The 16,965-nt window shown below is 38.2% G+C and overlaps 1 protein-coding gene across 1 annotated transcript in view; it reads left to right on the forward strand.

The window, feature by feature from the left end:
- Window positions 1–16,965, forward strand: part of MARCHF11 (membrane associated ring-CH-type finger 11) — a 108,024-nt gene that overhangs the window by 68,706 nt on the left and 22,353 nt on the right. Inside the window, exon 3 of the mRNA XM_046671150.1 lies at window positions 16,439–16,631. Coding sequence (XP_046527106.1) covers window positions 16,439–16,631 — 193 coding nt within the window. The remainder of the gene's footprint in view (window positions 1–16,438; window positions 16,632–16,965) is intronic.

Here is a 16,965-nt window from a genome sequence, read left to right on the forward strand (position 1 = left end):
CACCCAACGCAGGAGCACCAAAGTACATAAAGCAACTATTAACAAAACTAAAGGGAGATATCAATAACAATACAATAATAATAGAGGACTTCAACACCCAACTAATCCCAATGGGTAGATAATCCAGACAGGAAGTCAACAAGGAAATTGTTTATTAATGAAAAACTAGACCAGATGGACTTAATAAATATATATAGAACATTCCATCCAAAAACAGCAGGTTACACATTCTTCTCAAGTGTGCATGGAACCTTCTCAAGGATAGACTATATTTTGGGAAACAAAGCAAGCCTCAATAAATTTATGAGGATTGAAATACTATCAAGCATCTTTTTCAACCATAATGCTATGAAACTAGAAATCAATTACAAGAAGAAAGCTGGGAAAGGGGCAAAGAGGTGGAGATTAAGTAACATGCTACTGAATGACCAATGGATACTTGAAGAAATCAAAGGAGAAATCAAATATTATCTGGAGACAAATGAAAATGAAAACACACCATACCAATTCATTTGGGTTGCAGCAAAAGTGATCCTAAGAGGGAAATTCATTGCAATACAGGCTTACCTAAACAAACAAGAAAAATCTCAAATAAGCAATCTCAAACTACACCTAACAGAACTAGAAAAACAAGGCCGAACAAAACCCAAAGTCAGTAGAAGGAGGGAAATTATAAAAATTAGAGCAGAAATAAATGAAATTGAAACAAGAAGACAGTAGAAAAGATCGTGAAACGAAGAGCTGATTCTTTGAGAAAATAAACAAAATTGATAAACCCTGAGCCAGGCTCACTAAGAAAAAAAGAGAGAAGACTCAAATAAATAAAATCAGAAATGAAAGAGGAGAAATTATTCATACCACAGAAATACAAAAGATTATAAGAGAATACTATGAGAAACTATATGCCAACAAATTGGACAACCTAAAAGAAATGGATAAATTCTTAGACTCTTACAACTTCCCAAAACTGAATCAAGAAGAAATAGAGAATCTGAATAGATCAATCATAAGTAAAGAGATTGAAACAGTAATCAAAACATCCCAAAAATAAAAGTCCAGGACCAGACGGCTTCTCTGGAGAATTTTACCAAACATTCAAAGAAGATTTAATACCTATCCTTCTCAAACTATTCCAGAAAATTGAGCAGTTTGGAGCACTTCCTAGCACGTTCTATGAGGTCAATATCACACTGATACCAAAACAAGACAAGGACAGCACAGAGAAGGAAAATTACAGGCCAATATCACTGATGAACACAGATGCAAAATTCCTCAACAAAATATTGGCAAACCAAATATAGCAATACATTAAAAAGATTGTACACCATGATCAAATGGTATTTATACCAGGGACACAGGGATGGTTCAACATCCACAAGTCAATCAATGTGATACACCACATTAACAAAATGAGGAACAAAAACTGCATGATCATCTCAGTAGACACAGAGAAAGCAGTTGACAAGATCCAACATCCATTTATGATAAAAACCCTCAATAAAATGGGTATAGAAGGAAAATACATCAACATAATAAAGGCCATATATGACAAACCCACAACATCATACTCAATGGGGAAAAACTGAAAGCCATCCCTCTGAGAACAGGAACAAGACAAGGGTGCCCACTCTCACCACTCTTATTCAACATAGTACTGGAGGTTCTAGCCAGAGCAATTAGGCAAGAAAAAGAAATAAAAGGAATCCAAATAGGCAATGAAGAAGTGAAACTCTTGCTGTTTGCAGACGACATGATCTTATATATAGAAAACCCTAAAAAATCCATCAGAAAGCTACTAGAGTAATCAACAATTACAGCAAAGTTGCAGGGCAGAAAATCAACTTACATAAATCAGTTGCATTTCTATACTCTAATGATGAATTAACAGAAAGAGAACTCAAGAACACAATCCCATTCACAATTACAACAAAAAGAATAAAATATCTTGGAATAAATTTAACAAGAAAGTGAAAGACTGATACAATGAAAAGTACAAGACTTTCCTGAAAGAAATTCATGACGACGTAAAGAGATGGAAAGACATTCCATGCATGTGGATTGGAAGAATCAACGTAGTTAAAATCTCCATACTACCTAAAGCAATATACAGATTCAATGCAATCCCAATCAGAATCCCAATGACATTCTTCACAGAAATAGAACAAAGAATCCTAAAATTCATATGGGGCAACAAAAGACCCTGAATCGCTAAAGCAATCCTGAGAAAAAAGAACAAAGCTAGAGGCATCACAATCCCTGACTTCAAAATATACCACAAAGCTATAGTCATCAAAACAGCATGGTACTGGTACAAAAACAGGCACACAGATCAAGGGAACAGAATTGAAAGCCCAGAAATAAAACCACACATCTATGGATAGCTAATCTTCAACAAAGGAGCTGAGAACATGCAATAGAGAAAAGAAAGTCTCTTCAACAAATGGTGTGGGGAAAACTGGACAGCACATGTAAAAAATAGACCATTCCTTTATGCCATTCACAAAAGTAAATTCAAAATAGATCAAAGATTTAAAGGTAAGACCTGAAACCATAAGACTTCTAGAGGAAAACATAGGCGGTACACTCTTTGATATCAGTCTTAAAAGGATCTTTTTGGACACCATGTCTCCTAGGACAAGGGAAATAATAGAAAGAATAAACAAGTGGGACTTCATCAGACTCAAGAGCTTCTACAAAGCAAGGGAAAACCGGATTGTAATGAAAAAACAACCCCCAACTGGGAAAAAATATTTGCAAATCATATATCTGACAAAGGGTTAATCTCTGCAGTATACAAAGAACTCACACAGCTCCACAACAACAAGTCAAACAACCCAATCAAAAAATGGGCAGGGGACACGAACAGACATTTCTCCAAAGAAGATATATGGATGATCAATAGGCACATGAAAAGATGCTCATCATCACTGATCATCAGGGAAATGCAAATCAAAACTACACTAAGTTATCACCTTATACCCGTTAGAATGGCTATAATAACCAAGACAAAAAATAACAAATATTGGAGAAGTTGTGGAGAAAAAGGAACCCTCGTACACTGCTGGTGAGAATGCAAACTGGTGCAGCCACTATGGAAAACGGTATGGAAATTTCTCAAAAAATTAAAAATGGAAATACCATATGACCCAGCCATCCCACTACTGGGTATCTATCCAAAGAACTTGAAATCAGCAATTCATAGAGACTCATGTACCACTATGTTCATTGCAGCATTATTCACAATAGCCAAGATGTGGAAGCAACCTAAGTGCCCATCGACTGATGACTGGATAAAGAAGATATGGTATATATATACAATGGAAAACTACTCAGCCATAAAAAGTGATAAAATTGTCCCATTCACAACAACATGGATGGACCTTGAGGGTGTTATGTTAAGCGAAATAAGCCAGAGAGAGAAAGACAGTCTCTGTATGATTCCACTCATATGTGGCAGATAAACAAACACATGGACAAAGAAAACAGATTAGTGGTTACCAGGGGGTTGGGGGAGGGGTGGGTTGGCACAAAGGTAAAGGGGCACCTATAATATGACTGACAAATAATAATGTACAACTGTAATTTCACAATGTTGTAAACTATCATAACCTCAATAAAAAAATTTTACAAAAGCTGTAATACACTTTATAACAACAAAAGAAGAATTAGATAAAAATAAAATTTTACTATAAAAAAGTGTTGCTCTAAGTAAAGAATAAAACACGAGAAGATATCATAGCTGTTCTTCCCACCCCATCCCCCTACTTACTGGGGATTACTGAGTTGCCAAATCTTTCTTAAGAGATTTACTTATTTCTTTTTAATTTTGAATTTTGTGAGGAAGATTGGCTCTGAGCTAACATCGATTGCCAATCTTCCTCTTTTTCACTTGAGGAAGATTGTTCCCAAGCTAACATCTATGCCAATTTTCCTCTGTTTTGCATGTGGGGTGCCACCACAGAGTGACTTAACGAGTGGTGTGTAGGTCTGCACCCGGGATCCAAACCTGGGAACCCCAGGCCGCCAAAGCAGAGCACGCAAACTTAACCACTACTCCACCGGGCTGGCCTCAAGATTTACAGTTTCATAGGTCAGTGGAAAGGATTTCTTTGCAGTCAATCGAAGTGATATGCTAACCACAGCAGGATGTCAGGAAATGGGACATGGTTTGTGGTGTAACTGGGAGCTGGACGGGGCAGCTTTGCCCAGACACACTGGATCCTTCTTCCATCCAGCTTCCTCTAGAAGAGGAGGACACAGGAATTTCCCTCTCAGAGAAGTTCTCAATTAGGGCTCTTTTGCCTTTGGAATAATAATTATAAATTACGAATGAGCACCGGGTATGTGCCCAGGCACTGTACTATGTAGAGAGTGTGTATGTGTGGGTATTCTCATTTAATCCTCACCGCATTACTATTATCTCATTCTAAATATGAAGAAAATAAGGCCCTTCTTGCCCGAAGTCATACAGGAAAGAGGTGGAAATGTCAGACCCTAGCTTCAAACCTGAGCCCAGAGTCCAGATTCTTTATCTGGGGTGCACCTTTCCAGGAACGGAAAAGCTGAGCAGAGTTACTTCAGGTAAATGGCCTTCTTAGAAGTTCCCTTTATGTTGGGTTGCACTGGGAATTATATTTAATTTAAAAAATTAAGTACATTTAAAAAAAATTAAGTACATTTGAAGTATTTTATGATGGAGAATAACTCACAACAACCAAGCAGGTAGTTGCCGAAAAGATTTTGTTCGTTTTGCTTTTTTAAGGATTTTTTAAGGGCTTTAAAAAAATAGTTTTATTGAGGCATAATTTGCATACCATAAAATTCACCTGTTTTTTGTGTACAATTCAATGATTTTTAGTAAAGTTGTAGACTAGCACAACCATCACCACGTTCCAGTTTTAGAACATTTCCTTTCCCCCCAAAATATCCCTCGTGCTTTTAAGGACGTTTTGTTGTGGAATTCCTAGATGGATATGCGGAGAAGGAGAGGGGGCCGGTAAGAGGAAAGGGAAGATTACATAATAAAGAGAAGTGAGTTTTCAAGGGAATTGTGGAGCAGAAAGGGGCCTTAGAGGTGATTTAATTGAAATCTTCATTTTAAAAATGAGCAGAAGGGTAGAGAAGTTGAGGGACCCCCACTGAGTTGGTGATCCAGGAAGAGCATGGTTTTCTGATTCTCAGCCTGTTGCTCCTGCAGTTACCACAGTGCAAAGAATGATCAGCAAATAGCAGAGTTCCTTTTGTCTGTTGCTGCTGAAAAAACTATCCCAATACTTAGTGGTTTAACGCAACCATTATCATTTTGCTCATGATTTTGTGGTCGGAAGAGTTCAGCTGGATGATTTGTCTGTGATCACTGTGGAGTCTGCTCGGGGGTCTGGGGCTGGACGATCCCCTTCTGAGATATCTTCTTCATTCACATACCTAGTGCCCTGGAGCTCTTTGCTCTTCCTCTGCGCGTGGTGTGTCATCGCCAGAACTTCTCCTCGTGGCTTGAGATTCTCGTGGCATGGTGGTCTTGAGGCAGTCACATTTCTTAGATGGCATGGCTTCCAAGAGGGAGGAAGAAAAAACTGCCAGGACAGTTAAGGCTGTGCTTGGAATTGATATAGGGTCACTTCTGCCATATCCTATTGGCCAAAGCATCCCTTACTCAAGGAGTGGAGAAATCAACGCTCCTTTTTGATGGGGATTGGCCAGGTCACATGGCAGAAGAGCATATGGGATGGGGTGTGTTATGTCCATCTTTGGAAAACACTGGAAGCAAGAACAGGGCTAGGCAGGTAAACTTCTCTGAGACATCCTGTCACATTCAGACCTGGTTCTTTCTTGGGCTTATTTAATAGCCTTTGCCTTATAGGATAAAATTTAAACTCCATAGCCAATCCTGGAAACCCCTTGTGAGCTGGCTCCCACCACTTGCCAATGTGGATTCTACTCTCCAGTGACAATAAAATTTCACTATTTCTTAAACATTCCAGCTCCTTTACATACACATGGCTCTTCCTGTCTGTCCTTCCCATCTCTCCTCAAGTGTTCAGCACACACTTTCTCTACTGAGCCAAGTCCTCCTACATATCCTGTCAAACTCAGCTCACGTGTCACCTTGTCCTGGGAGCCTTTCGTGTTTCTTTTTCTGTTTGGATAGTGATCCCATGAGAATAAGATTTTTCCTTAGTCTAGTGATTTCTGTGGCACCTACCAGGCATCCAATAAGCATATGTTGAATGAATACATTTATACTTGTCAGAAATTTAAAGGGGGTGGGATTTCGTGTGCAACTTTATATTGGTGGCATCATCCTACTGCGAGACTTCCCTAACCAAGAATGAGGCAAAGCCCAGTTCCATGTAGTAGACACTGTGCCCTCATTGCTCATTGTGATGGGCTGTGTCCTCCCTGTTACTGACTCTGCCACTTCATGGTCTCATAGCCATGAGTTCAGTCCCTGGAACTCAATTAAGGAAGGAGAACAAGGCGTAGAGGCGTCAGCACACAATTATTCTGAGATGACCATGTCAAATGTCATTTCATGGAGAAGAACATTGAGGTCCTTATGAGAATAAGTCATTTTGTAGTAGAGCCAATTCACAGCTCTGTTTGTCCCGGCACTTTATGCTGCCTCCCCATAGCCAAGAGAAAGCCAGTTGGTAAAGACTACGTAAATTCCATGGAAGAGGTGATGTGCCTCATGCTATAGTCCCTAATTCCCAAGGGCGCTGTTCTGACCACCAGGAGAGCAGGCAGTGTTTGTTGTACATGAACTGAAGTATTGCAAATGGGAAAGTAGTTGTTTTCCATGAGATTCTGCTCCAAAAGCAAGATTGAAAACAGCAACGGCCCATTGAGAGTTTTAATAACCTCCTTTAGCGCCAGGTAGCTTTCAACCCCTTGTGGAGAGAACAAGTAAATAGGGTTATGCCCACCTACTAATTACTTAGATAGAGATTCTCTGGGGAGGCTGTGTTTAAACATAATTAATAGTGAATATTGAGAAGAGTAACAAACCAAAAATGTGTTATATGCAGACATACACTTTTAATTGATATAGGGCAAAGTCTAGTTACTAAGACTAACTGTATTAGACAGCTGGCACTTGGAGCAATTTCCTTGATTTAAAATAATGGTCACCCCTGCTTTTGTTACCAGAAGGAATTAACAGAGAGGGAAAAGGCAGTATAAACTCTCGAACAGTGAAGAACTGCAGTGTATTTTTTTTTTAACTTTTAGACTGTGAAATCTGGATCAATAAACCTTCGGCAAGTATGATAATCTATAACAATCAAAACAAGTGAACAAGAAATAGCATTGAGAGATGAGATATGGATAGTTCTGGAATTAGGAGAAAAAAATGAGGAATCCATATACATTTTTTTACAAGAGATCCATGATCTTTGGTATTCCTCTTGTGGACTCCATGCTCCGTAGTTGCTAAATTAATTCTTGTTAGTTCAAAAAGGTCTTGCTCCTGTTAATACTCAGTCATTTGAGAGATGTTTGTCAGTTAGAGGATTAACTGAAATTGAGTATACTCATCCCTTATAAGAAAACTTTTCACACTTTCTGCTCCTTTGATCTGCCATCGTCCTATGAATCTGGAGACAGCCAGATACGATCGTCTTCAGTCTCTTATTTCCAAAGACTTGGCATATGGATAAAGGACAGCTTTTGTTACAAGGGTTTTTCTGGATAGACGTTTCTTTGGAAGGCCCATCTCACTCCTGTAATTAGGGTCACTGTCCCTGGCCATTCACAGATATCGCTCCCGTTTAGCATCCCTCCCCACTCCATGTCTCTGGGCTCTGTTAGTTTTGCTTTTCACTTAGTAACCAAACCTTCCCTTTGCATTAATTTTCTCCCCCTGGAACTGAACTTTCAAACTTGGCAGGCTCTCTGGTCACTCTGTCCTAGCCCTGGATCCATGGTCCCTTTGCTGCTCCATGTGGCCTTAGGACAGTTTCACCTTTGTCCCATTTCCTCCAGGACTTTATTCTCCTGGCCCCAAAGTCAAAGAGCAGTCTTGTCTATTCATGTGTCCAGCTCGGCTGAGTCTAATTGTCATGAGGAAAGCTGAGAAGAATCTTCTTACCAGAGTGAAGTCTTCTAAGAGGTCATCCCCTCCCAGATACTTCCTTTCTAGGGGAAGAAAATTTCTCTCCTGCTTCATAATCCTAGGACCCAGGCACATAGTCCTGGACACTCCTCCCAGGAACCCCCAGGGTGACCCTCACCTTGAGGGTGCTTGGTTTCCTTTCCCTGAGCTGCAAACCATACTGAGCACATCTCTGTAGTCCTGGAACATGGCTTGTCAAACTTCTTGGGATTTCCAGGTTTCTGGAAGAAAAAATTTTATTGATCTTCTGAGTTCTGTACAATAGCATGAAACCCTGACAACATTCCCTAGGACACATGGACAGCTGCCCATTGACCTCTCTGCATTTCTCTTGGTCACATGATCTAGTTCCAGGCATTTTGAGGAAACAAAATAATGATCTGTGGCCAAGACACTGTCCCTCAGAGGATATGTGTTACCACTGGCCAAGAGAACAGTAGTAAAGATTGTTCCCTACAACAAAGTGTGTCCAGGGGGCTTTCTGTGCTGAATTCTTGTAGAAATTGCAGCCAATGATTTGGAGATTTTTTTAAATCACTGTGAGTTAAAATTAGATTGATAACACCAACTGACTGATTATCATTCTAAATGAGTGGCCTCTTTGTTAAAAATGTAAACAGTAACGAGAAACTTTTGTTTTTCTGATACTATTTTTCTTCTGTTTTAACTTTAGAATCTAAATTTGGAGAGAATGATTATCTGAACAATAGTGAGTTTTCTAATCCACAACTGCCATCTATTTAGGTTTTCTTTAATTTCTTTTAGCAGTGATTTGTAGATCATCTTTAAAAAATTTTAGTCCTAAGTAATTTATGACTTACGGTGTTTTTTATCTAGTATTGTTTTTGTAATTTTATTTTCCAACTTGTTGCTGCTGGAATCTAAATACAATGATCTTTGTTTATTGACCTTGTATTTTGAGGTGTGCTGAACCAACTTCCTAATTCTATTAGATTTTCCTGTAGATTCTCTAGGATTTTCTACATAGATAATCATGTCATCTACAAATGGAAATAATTTATACTTCTTTCTTTACAATCTGTATGTCATTCTTTTTTCCCCCCCATATTCTGTTGACTAGGACATCCAGTTCACTATTGAATAGAAGTAATAAGGGTGAATATTTTTGCCTAGTTCTTGATCTTAGTGGGAAAAGCATTCTTTGTTGTTGTTTCTGCCACCATTAAGTGTGATGATCCTAGCTTTAAGTGTTTTGTAGATGTGCTTTTCAGGTTAAGAGGTTTTTTTTTCTGTTCCTAGTTTTCATCTGAATGAGTGTTTGTCATATAATTTTTACCAAATCTATTGAGAAGATTTTTCTTTTTTAGTTTGTTAATATGGTCAATTACATTGACTAATATTTGAATGTTAGCTCAACCTTGTATTTCTAGGAGAAATCCCAGTCACTCTTTTGTGCTGCATTATTCTTTCTATATATTGCTGGATTTGATTTGCTATTATTTTGTAGAGAATATTTTTTTTAAAGATTTTATTTTTCCTTTTTCTCCCCAAAGCCCCCTGGTACAAAGTTGTGTATTTTTAGTTGTGGGTCTTTCCAGTTGTGGCATGTGTGACGCCACCTCAGCATGGCTTGACGAGTGGTGCCATGTCTGCGCCCAGGATTCCAACTGGTGAAACCCTGGGCCACCGAAGTGGAGGGCTCAAACTTAACCACTCGGCCACGGGGCCAGCCCCTGTAGAGAATTTTTTTTCATCTATTTTCATAAGGAATATTGATCTGGAATTTTCTTTTAATACTTTTGTCAGCTTTTGATATAAGGGTTTTGCTGGCCTCATAAAGTAAGTTCGGAAATAGTTTGTCCTTTATTTTCTGAAAGAGTATGTGTAACATTGATATTATCTTTTCTAAATGTTTGATGAAATTCTCCACTTAAACCCTCTGGTCCTAGAGGTGTTTGTTCATTTGTTTGTGGAACGTTTTTGATTGAAAATTCAATTATTTCATATAGGGTTATTCATACTTTCTATTTCTCCTTGAGACAGTTTTGGTAACATATTTTTCAAAGTATTTGTCTATTTCATCTATGCAATTGAATTAATCGGCATGAGGTTCTTTATACTATTCCCTTACTACTATTTTCATCTGTAGGATTGGTCCTTTTCTATCCCTTCTTTCGTTTCTTGTTAGTCTTGCTAGAGTTTTGTTAATTTCTGTTACTTTTTCGAAGAGGTGGTTCCATTCTTTTCCTGATTATTTTCTCTAGGTCGCTTAGATTTCGCCTTTCTCAGGCAAAGCAAATTCCTTTTGTCTGACTTCTATCTCAGCTCTGAGATAATTTTATGAAGATGCTTTTCTAACAGAGAAGACCCCCACCAAATCACGAAATCACTTTTGACATGCAGCCTATGAATACAACTCTACAAAGAGTGGGCATAAAATTAACTGAATGTTGTATCTGCATGTCAAATTGATTACACATCAAGATGTTTTCTGCCAGCATTTCAAATCCCAACTTTAGCGGTTCAATTTAAACACCATCTAAAGACGATTGAAAATAGGTTTTAGCTAAATTCATTTTTCTGAAGAGGACACTTCTTAAGAGCAGGTGTTCTCTCCTGTGACACTGGTAAGTAATCCCACCTGTCATGCTGCATGCTATAAATCATTGTACTACAAATCTATTAGCTCATGATTCATATCTGGCCTGCCTTGTAAAAACCAAGATGAAACAGTGTTTTAGACTGAATGATTTAATGCACACAGAACAAATCTACTTTCTCTGAGTTCTGTCTCATTCCTGCTGAGCACGTGTTTTTTTCAGGGCGGAAATTGGGTTCTAAATTGGGAAGCTGCGTTAACTCTTTCAGACAACAGAATGATAGGGACATCTTTCTAACTAGCGTCCTGGAGTCCTGATGGGGTGGGGGTATGCCTTTCCTCCAGTTCTTATCTTACTGGCTGGAAGTGGTTTTTGTAAGGGGGAGAATCTTGGTCTTACCTTGGTTTGGGCTCCCATCATTTCTTTAAAGAAAATTCCTAGCTTTTCTTCCATCCTTTCTACTCTGAAGGAAGTTATAAACCTGTGTTAACTAGTCAGATTCCATTGATGAGGGCAACAGTTTTTGCCATGGTTTCACAGCAGTCTGTGGTTATAATTGGGGTATTAATTTCCCATGAAGGGCGCCACACTGACATGGACACTCACACACAATGACACCAAATTTTGGGCCATGTATGTTGTCTGCATCTTTTTAGGACTGGTGGACCTTACTTAGTGCATCTCTGAGCAGTTGTTTATAAAGAGAATATTAAATAATTTCTTGTGTGAGTTTAATTCTTTCCAAATTTCATTAGAATTAAAGAGATATAACTCCTTGAGATTGTCTTCATGTTAATATTCATTTAACAAACCACAATTTTCAGACTCAAGAAGTATTTGAGAATGCCATTTAGAAAGCTTCAGGTCAGATTTAGTTGGCACTCTGCTGTGCTGACTGCTTTTTCCCTATGTTGACTTTTCTCCATCCTTACAGCCACCTTTAGAAAGGTATAATTACGCCCATTTTGTTTTTGCTTTCAGATGTAGGATGTGTCAGTTTAAGTAGGCAGAGAGAAGGAGTGAGAGCAGGCAGACAGTAGGCAGAGGAAGGGTGTTTTAGAAAGAATTTAGGCTTTGGAAACAGATCTGAGTTGAAATTCTCACTTCTCATTGGTGGTTGGCCAGAACTGGAACTTTATCCTGTAGGCAATGAGAGAGTGGATGTGGCGAGAATGGGAATCTGGCAGTCGGAAGGATGATGGAAACTAAAGTCAGGAGACCAAGTATTCAAGAATTTACTGCATGTGTTCAGCTGTTTGAATATAGAGGAGGATGAGACAGCTTCTGCCCTCGTGACACCTGCAGTCTTTGGACAACAGGGAGACAAACAGTTATCTGGGATCCAAATGAGAAGGAAATCTGCACTAAATAAAAGTATCAACAGTGGATTGCGGGATCCAGAAAGAAGGATTCTGCTTCAAGAGGAGGGGCACAAGGGGATGGCTTTTTAGAACAGTTGGCATTAGAGCCAGTTATGGGTGGATGAGGGTTTCATCACGTGAGGAAAAGGGAGAAGGGTCTTGCGCCCTGAGGAAGGAACATACTCAGATGCAGAGAGGGACCAAAGTAAAAAGTGCATGGCATTTGGAACAATACAAAGGAGTCAGATTAAACGGAATTGAGAGCGCACAGCTCTCTCCCTTCTTCCACCTTTCTTTATTTTTTCCTCTCTTCCTCCCTCCCTTCTTCCCTCTCCCTTTCCCTCTGTTCTTCCCTTTCTCATTTCCTCCCTCCTTCCCTCCCTTCCTCCCTTTCCTCTTTCCTTCCTTCCTTCCTTCCCTCCCCCTTCCTTCTCTTCCTCATAGTATTCCTCCATCCCTTTCTTTCATCCTTTGTGAAACAATTCTGTGCCAGGCACTGGGAATATGTACTGAGCCAAACACTTAGCCCTCCTTCCTGGGGGCAGTTCTCCTTTCATTACGAATGTAGACTTTGGAGTTACATAAAGCATCAGTGCATGACTCGTGACTAGATGTCCAGCTGGAAAGCTATTTCAGTAGACCAGAGAAGACAGACTTGAAGCTTTGAACAGGAGAACTGCAGTGGCATTGCAAAGACTGGGTGTATGCAATTAATTGTTAGCAGAGCTCAGTAGAATTATTATATGGTAAAGTATAAGGGTTAAGAGCATGAACCTAGGAGCCAGACTGCCGGGTTTATATCTCAACTCTAGTCCTTGCTAGGTGTGGAACCTTGGGCAAATTGTTTAACCTTTCTCTGCCTCAGTTTACTTATCTGTAAAATGGGAATAATAATAACACCTCCCTTATGGAGTTGTTGTGGGAATTAAATGAGTTAAACATAACTTCTTAGAAAAGTGCCTGGCACTTATTGGCCCTATGTAAATATAGGCTGTGATTCTAAATTACTTCTTTTGGTTTACTAAATGAGGATGAACTTCCAAAAGTGGAGCCAGTTGGTCCCACTTTTACTAGAAACAATACATCCAATAGTTTGTGTGGAAGTGAACACCTTTTTAGGAATATAAAAGAGTCACATATTCAAATATTATGGAAAGAAATAAAATAATAGCAATTATTTAGAGTCAATCTGGTTATTGTTATATTACTTCCCTTTCCAAACTTAGGAAGAAATTTAAATGAAAAAAATATATTTATGCCTACATATCAAGTTTTAGAGGGAAATTTTGTTCAGCAGTTGACAGATTTTGTTCCAGGTTCAGAAATATCATACAAACTGAAATCCAGGCCTTGGATACCATTGGGGTAGCGAGGGAAGCCCTGGAGACTCATCTTCTGTTTTTATTGTCCAAGCTAATGGTCCATTAACACAGCTCCTTGAGGCTGAGCCGGTTAGATAATGTGTGCCTTCCAGGGCAAGGATGGTAGGTGGGTGTTTCCTAGCGGTGGGAAGCAGCATTTTTCCTGGGGGAAGAAAGTGAATAATCCTACTTTTTGCACATAATGGTAAAAATAAGAAAAAGCTGTGTATAATGGGCAAAGAAATTACCAAGATGATATCAGTGTTCAAAAGGAAAAAATCCCTATGTTCATAATTGTTTAATAATTTTGGTTTCAATAATGGTTTGTCCTCATTAGCTATTCAGTGAAATGGTGTTCATTTTAAGGTTCATCAGAATATGAAGAACATCTATGCACTTTTAGACACACTTGCATATTTGCATTATTAGCAGAGTGATATAGAACTAAAAATTTCATTCTAAATTTTGAACAGTTTATCCTTCTTTAAAAGTAAGCTTCAAAAATCTCAAATTGCTTCTTATAATTACAACGAAAAATAATTTCTGTGATAATTGTGAATAATTAAGCTTCCCAGTGTATTGTAATCAAGAGTTCTTTTTTTCCTAGCTTCCTGACATAATTTTAAACGCATTAATTCCAAACTGACAAGTATTTGAATTTTAAACCACTTGAAATTTGGTGTCCCCAAACAAGCGTGAAGCATCAGTGTTTCTTGTTCCTAGTAAGTCTGTTTCTTCACTCACTTACCTTCCCTGACAAGGACCAGCTAAGCCTCGTGCGTCGGAAGCCTGCCATCTGAGCGCGACCTCCCAGCCCTTGAAGTCATGCTGCTTCTGAGACGAGAGCCACCCCAATTTCCTGTGTCCACGAGACACCACAGCCACATAAAACTGTCCCCACCAGTTCACCCAAATCCGACTGCCTAGTAGGGTCTACCACATTGTCCCTGTGGCCACCGTGTTGTTACTGAATTGGCATTCAGGCTGTCTTGGGTGAATTAATTAGTAGGCCTGATTGAAGCTAAATATAATTAATTATACAATATTGAGCTGTCAATATTTAACTCCACTAAAATTATATAATGAATCTGGAACATAAAGGATTACTGACAAAAGGAAAGTAGATATCAGTTAACATCATTCTCGGTGTATCCTCCTCACTCACCTTTGATTACTCAAGATCCTGTGATTCAGGCATATGTGCTTTGAAACGTGTGGCCCACCATGTGAAAATCAAACACACACACACACACACACACAGGTTGGACACCTTTGCCCCCTGGATTTAAAAGTATGCTTCGTTTTCATCTGTCTGATGTGATGAATAAATTAATAAAAGGTAACATAATGCGTATAGACATGATAGCAGCCATCTAGGATGGATGTTAGTTGGAAGTAGTTTTCTATGTTGCTTACCATATTGTTGTATTTAATGCAAATTTTAATGAGCATCAAAACTAAACAAGAACAACAGACAATGATAGTTCACACTTATTTAGTGACACCAAATTTAAAATGGTTTTAAAGTCAGATGCGTGGCAGTTTGAAATTCATGTGTTTAAAATTATGTCAGAAAGCTAAAAAAAAACTTGAAATACAACATTGATTCATTTATAATGATAAAATAATTTTGACTAGTTCGTTATTCATCTAGAATTGTAAAAATAAGAGTTGTTTTTCGATAAGTGAATCTTCGTATTAAATGGTTAGAAATACCTTTCCTATAGAATTCCACCAAACTTTGTCATTTGGTTCTGTTTTTTTAAAAGAAAAACAAAGTAAATGACTTTAGATTATAAAATATATCAAATGCATCTTGATATTTAATCTTTAATAAATGTAGAACTTAATAGTATCCATGAATTTTCAAGGTCAAATGCATAAGTAAAATATTATATGTAAATTATTTACTCTGGGAGAGGCGGAGAGACAATGAGGGAGAGAAGGAAGTTATGGGTGGTGATAGATTTGCCATCTGGAAATGCACATCTTCAGGCTTAGTGTAAGTAAAGAGTATAAGGAAATACCAGATTCACCCAATGGACGCTGATTGTTCAAGCTCATTTGTTTTTAAAGGTTATTTCAACTGTTTAGGAATTCTTCTGACAAACCATATGTTGCAACAGCCAGCGCTCTTTCATACGGAATGAGACAGTGCAGGTTGTTTTGAGTTTCATTGTTTACTGGCAAACCATAATTGCAATTCCAGTTTTGTTTGTCTCAATTATGCAAAATTGAGAACATGACTAATTAATTCTTTCAAGTTGATAACACCCTTGAAAGATTTTTGATCATTTGTACTGTAAATTCTCTCAACTATTGATACTTAGGACACCAAATTACTCTTCCCCATTAAATAGTATGTGCTTATACAGTTTGTGAGTTTCAAAGATACTCCATTTGTATACAAATTCTAAATCTTGACAAAAATGGCTTCATGGGTTACCCACAGATGATTAAAAATCAGTAATATCTAGGTATATGAAATGTACCAATAACAGACAATGTACCATTTTATAGTTCCCTTATAATTATGCTAGTGTGTTACCTTAAATGACTTTTCCACTGATGTTCTTGTATAACTTATTTATTTGTTTTTTACGTTTTCCCACAAAAAGAGAAACCCCCTTTTTGCAATAGCCAAATGTGTTACGAGCGAAATAAATTTCCAAATAGTGGAGTCCTCACCATGTATCATCAGAATGTATTTAATTTCATGCATGCGGGAAAGATGGCAATGTGATTCCCAGGTACTAACTATTCCTCAGCGATTCACTCTTAGTACTGTTATCTGGAGTAAAACTAGATTAAACTTGCAGAATGGTGAATTACTGAAAATAATGAAGTTAAGGCAATTCATTAATCTTTATTTGCTTGTCTATTTTTTATAGTCTGGACTAAATGGAAAAATTCATTTGGGGGCTGATCAGATTGAAAAGGGTCTAACATTTTGAAGAGAAACATGGGGCTGAAAATGTTTTGGTTTTTTTTTTTCAATTATACATAGCACCTTTTTCTTACATGCCTCTGTTTTTCTTTTAGTGGCAAAGCATTTCTATAACACTGGTTGAGAAAGTTCAGATGATTGCTGTAATCCTAGGATCCCTGTTCTTAATAGCGAGTGTGACCTGGCTCCTCTGGTCAGCCTTCAGCCCCTATGCAGTGTGGCAGAGGAAGGACATCCTTTTTCAAATCTGCTATGGAATGTATGGTTTTATGGATCTAGTGTGCATAGGTAAGACCGTGATGTTAAACATTAACAAAATGTCAGTAATCTGTTTCTTACAGCTATGATATTTTCGCCCGTCAGATCTTATATAGTATGCCATGGTTCTCGTGTTCTTGGTTCTCCAGTTAATTAACTAGCTGGGGCAACACAATCTGGCCACTTTTCTCAAAAAGCATAGTATCTATATTCCCAAGTAGACTGAAAATATTAACAGGATAATGCCCATTTAAAGTGACATATTTTGCAATGAAAAAGAAGGAAGAGTTGAAGAAATTATTTGGCCTGGGTGATATAAGGACAGTCATTTATTTCTAAGGAATAAGAGCAAATTGGCCCCTCC

Source organism: Equus quagga, chromosome 9 (genome assembly GCF_021613505.1).
Source record: "Equus quagga isolate Etosha38 chromosome 9, UCLA_HA_Equagga_1.0, whole genome shotgun sequence".
Classification (NCBI taxonomy): domain Eukaryota; kingdom Metazoa; phylum Chordata; class Mammalia; order Perissodactyla; family Equidae; genus Equus; species Equus quagga.